The 4909-nt window shown below is 37.9% G+C and overlaps 1 protein-coding gene across 1 annotated transcript in view; it reads left to right on the forward strand.

Moving 5' to 3' along the window:
* The window catches only part of LOC102476367 (neurofibromin), a 160206-nt gene that overhangs the window by 64701 nt on the left and 90596 nt on the right, over positions 1–4909 (forward strand). Inside the window, exon 6 of the mRNA XM_014584974.1 lies at positions 3099–3205. Coding sequence (XP_014440460.1) covers positions 3099–3205 — 107 coding nt within the window. The remainder of the gene's footprint in view (positions 1–3098; positions 3206–4909) is intronic.

Below are 4909 nucleotides of genomic sequence, written 5' to 3' on the forward strand. Positions count from 1 at the left end.
ATGCATGATTCTGAAGTCTAGTCAGTTTGAATAGAAGTTAATAAAAATCATTTTTATACTTATGATCTGAAATAGAATTTTAAAAATTTGTCATTGTGGATGGGCTGGCAGGTGGTGCAGAGGTTGAGGCACTGTATCCCTTATGACTGGGCTGTATGGTTGAAGTCCTAGACCCAGTGGCTTGAAAAGCACACCGGGTGCCTGTGCATACATACCCAAAATCTGGACAGGAGAATGGAGGAGAAGGGTTTGTGACATGGCTGTCTCCCCTGGGTAGCGATTTCTCATTCTTTTTGTCTCTCTCCAATGTGCACACATGCCCTATAGCAAGACATAAACAAAAGCACTTGTTATTGTGGAAAATCTTAAGAAATACACATAGGTAGAGAGAATAGTATTTTTTAAAAAAGATTTATTTTAAATTTTATTTATTTTCATTATTATTCAGTTTTGACTAGAGAGAAACAGAGAGCAAGGGAGAGTAAGAAAGCAAGCCTCCAGGTTTGGGACTTAAGCCGTGGTCAGCCATGTGGGAGTCCAGCACCTCAACCACCAGGCCACGTGCTGGCTCCAAGAGAATTGAATTTTAAATCCCCTTGCTCCTCTTACTCCGCTTCACCTGTTACCAGCATGCCATGATTTTTGGTTTATTTCTTCTTCCCTTTTCAGTACTTTAAGGAAACCCTAGGTGTCAAATTATTTCACCTGTTAAATATTTCAGTATATATCTCTAACAAATATTAGGTCATCCAGGCTCGATGACCTAATATTTATTAGAGATATAATAAATCCTGATATATTTTTCTGTTTTTCTATGTAAGAATGTGTCATGACTTCCCTGGTGATTCAATAGATTTTTAAAAATTTACCTGCAATACCATTGTCAAACCTAGTAAAAAAAAAATCACAGCTCTTTAATATTATCTTTTATAAAGATTCTGTTTAATTTCTCATTATTTCCAAAATGGCTTTTTCATTTGGTTTGTTCAAATCAGAATATAAATATGAATGATACCTTGTGATTTTTATTGATATTTCTCTTAAATATCTTTTAATCTGTATGATTTCTTCATTTCTCTATCCACCTCCCTCCATTTTTTTCCATACTGTTTATTTGTTGAGTTGTGTTATTTGTGTTGTAAAATTTTCTGCCCTATATATTTGGCTGGATTTGACTGGATTCAAATTCACACGGGGAGGAGGGGACAGGAATACTTTACAGATGGTACTGTGTGTTTCCTGTCATATCACCTCAGGAAACATGTGCTGTTATCCTACTTTTAATGTTAAGATCAGTTTTTAGATTTAGATGTTATCAGCATTATTCACTTATTACAAAGTTTCACATGAGATTTTTTACCTACTGTTTTTAGTAGCCACTAATGGTCATTGCCCCCTCATTTTACAACAGGCTCTGTCATTCATTCATTTATTTTTTAAGGTGTGAGTTAAAAGTTCTTTTTTTTTTTTTTTTTTTTTTTTTTTTTTTTTTTTTTTTTTGAGAGTACAAGGAAAAGACAAGTACCCTCAATAGACTGTCCATAACCACACCTTTCCAAGTCTTCCCAGCCTGCCAGGGTTATGGATGTGTGCCTAGTACGTACAGGTTGACCAGGAAACTGAACCTGTGATCTTCCACATGAATTAAGTATCAACTGAACAGTGTGTTATTGCTATGCCATCTAGTTGGCCCTAAGTTTTTTTTTTTTAATATTTTCACTTTATCATTTATTCCGTTTTCTTGTAATACAGTGTTATAGGGAATGTAAGATACAGACTGAACTCTCTCTGGTTATTCATTTTCAGAACAAGTTGGTACTCTTAAAAGCTATAAAAGGTTACTCATGAGTTTAAATTTTTTTTTTCCAGTATTGCTACAGATTCATGGATTTTTACTTATTGTATCTGTTTGAATTGCTGTAGACATAATTTTTTTGAAGCGCAAATTTTCCACTTAAACACTTGGGAGTCCCTTTAAATACACTCTTCTGATTGCTATCATGACTCTGGTAGTTGCTGCTGTTTTCTTGTTTTCAAGCTCAAGATGACCTAGACTTACCTTTTCTATTTCCTGACCCAATCTTCGAGTTAACTATTGTTCCCAAAGACCTCTGGCTAAAAGTACAGAATATTTTCTAGATACCTCAATCCTAAAGATAAAGGTACTAAGTTTATTGGGTTATCATAATTTCTTTCATCATACCTCTTAAATTACTTATATTCCTTTACAGTTTCTTCAAGAAATATTTAGTCCTTTGTTTTTATGTGTCTTTACTCTTTTTAAAAAATTTGCTACTAACAGGGCTGGCAGGTGGCTTGGTGGTTAAGGGTGCTGGACTCCCACATGGCTGACTACGGTTCGAGTCCCGGACCTGGCAGCTTGGTCTTTCTCTCTCTCTCTCTTCCTCTCTGGTCAAATTGAAATAAATAAATGAATGAATAAATAAAGTTAAATAAAATAATTTAAAAAAATTTGCTACTAGGTACATGACCTCTCTGGAGAGGCACAGAGAAAGTGGGAAAGCATCTCTCAAGGGGGGATGACCATGCTGCAGTCCCTTTTCTTCCGTTCTCCTCTTGGGATTTTGGTCATGCACACACATGCGCCTGGAGTATTTTTTCAAGCCACTAGGTCTGGGACTTGAACTGTGAATTTGATCATGTGGGATCTAGGCGCCTTAACCACCATGCCACCTGGCTGGCCTTATGTGCCTTTACTCTTTTTTTTTTTTTTTAAAGATTTTTTTGCTCAAGAGCACATGTACCTGCTAGAGGAAACAGAGAGAGAGAGAGAGAGAGAGAGATATCACCTCCTCTGCCCCTCCAGGGAGGATGGCTGTGGTGTAATCCATTCTCCTCCATTTCCCTTTTAGGATTTTGGGTACACAGGCATATGTGCCCAGTGTGTTTTTCAAGTCTCCAAGTCTGGGACTCAAATCGTGAAGCCAGCCATATGGAATCTAGCTCCTTAACCACTTTGCCACCTGCTGGCCCTGTGTTTTAAACTCTCATAAACTCATCATTGAGGAATAGTCTGTTGAGTTCAGAATTTGGAATATATTAAGATTTAGAGTTGGTAATTATTTTTTTCTCTTCAGGTTACAAGAATTGACAGTTTGTTCAGAAGATAATGTCGATGTTCATGATATAGAATTGTTACAGTATATCAATGTGGATTGTGCAAAATTAAAAAGACTCCTGAAGGGTAAGTTTAAAAGTGATATATCTGAAATTAACCACTGTGGGTCAAAAACTGGTATGTGCATATGTGTGTGTGTGTGTGTGTGTGTATATATATATGTGTATGTGTATATATATATATATAGTTTTTTTTTTTTTTTAATGTTTTCTCCCATGGGTGAGAGAGACAGTACCCCCAATAGGATCCCAACGTGGAGATTGAACCCCAGCTTCAGCCAGCCTGGGATCATGGGTACACGTGTGCTCAGTATAGTCATGGTGGCCTCTGGATGCAGGCCCAAAATTTTCCCTACGTGGGTCAGGCTTGCAAAATGTCATGCTTTTTTTTTTTTTACCCTGTACCACCTCCTAGCCTACAAAAACCAGTACAACAAAAGTACTAATTGTACCAATTATCTTGAACCAGAACACCAGGGCTTATTTTGTACTACGATTGTCTGTGAAATGACTAATTGAAGACGGCTCACCAATTTTTGAACCTTTGACAATAATGCAATAGAGAAAATTACTATCTTAAATCTTGACAATAAGTGGCCAGCAGGTGGTGTAGTGGGTAAAGTGTTAGTCTCCCACCTAGCTGACTACGGTTCAAGTCCTGGACCTGGCGCCTAAGCGTGTGTGCATGTGTTCCCCAAATCCTGAAAGGAGAATGGAAGAGAAAGGTTGGTGGCATAGCCATTCTCCGAGAGGGATGATTTCTCACTTTCCCTCATTCCATGTCTCTTGGTCTGTCTCTCTCCCCGTTGAGTGAAAGCACCCTATGGCAAAAACCTAAACAAACAAGAAAACCTTGGCAATACAAGATTTTTGTTCAACTAACAATTTGTGATTTTAGTGAAGAGAATGTAAGGATGCTGTTAATTTTTCTGGAGTTTGAACTCTTGAGGATTTCCATAGGTTACTGAAGTCATCTATCTATTATAGTGCTTAAAGACACAGGCTAGCCTACTTTTAGCAGGATATCCCGGTTTCATTACAGAATGGAACTAGGCTACTGGGATCTCATGATGGGGGAGGAATTGAGTTAGGGATCTGATTTCTGACGTCCCTTTAGCTCTCTCACTGACCTACTGACTGGCTTTAGCATGACAGGATCTCTTAACTTTTCATTGCCTACTTTTGATTCCCTGGAGAACATGTGAATAGTAGTCCCATATGGAGATAATATAACATCCAGTAAATGATTTTTAAAGCTTTGGGAAGTGCTTTTCATGATTATGTAGATTGAAATAAAGTTATCCAAAGAAGTAGGGAGAATTTCTGTGGTAAATAGTAAGTATTAATGTAAAGCAAATGTCAATGAATATTCATAAACTGAGTATGAATATCTCAATTTCATTTCACAGAAGCTGCTTTTAGGGACCAGCAGTTAGCGTAATGGCTATGTCGCTGGACTCCCAAGAAGTTGACCTCAGTTCGAGTCCCCGACCTGGTGGCTTAAACTCATGCTGAGCGCGTGTGGGTGTGTGCCCAAGATCCTGAGAGAAGAAAGGAGGAAAAGGGATTGTGGCGTGGCTATCCCCCCTGGGGGGTGATTTCTCGCTTTCTCCCCCTCTCTCACTCTCTCTGTCTTTTTGGTGAGCGCACATACCCTATAGCAAAAACCTCTCAAAAAAAAAAAAAAAAAAAAGCTGCTTTTAGTTTTAGGTATTATTGGACCCTGGCTTTTTTTTTTTTTTTTTTTTTTGGGGGCGTTTTTGCTATAAGG

The sequence above is a fragment of the Tupaia chinensis genome, unplaced genomic scaffold (genome assembly GCF_000334495.1).
Source record: "Tupaia chinensis unplaced genomic scaffold, TupChi_1.0 Scaffold148350_1, whole genome shotgun sequence".
NCBI classification, from domain to species: Eukaryota; Metazoa; Chordata; class Mammalia; order Scandentia; family Tupaiidae; genus Tupaia; species Tupaia belangeri.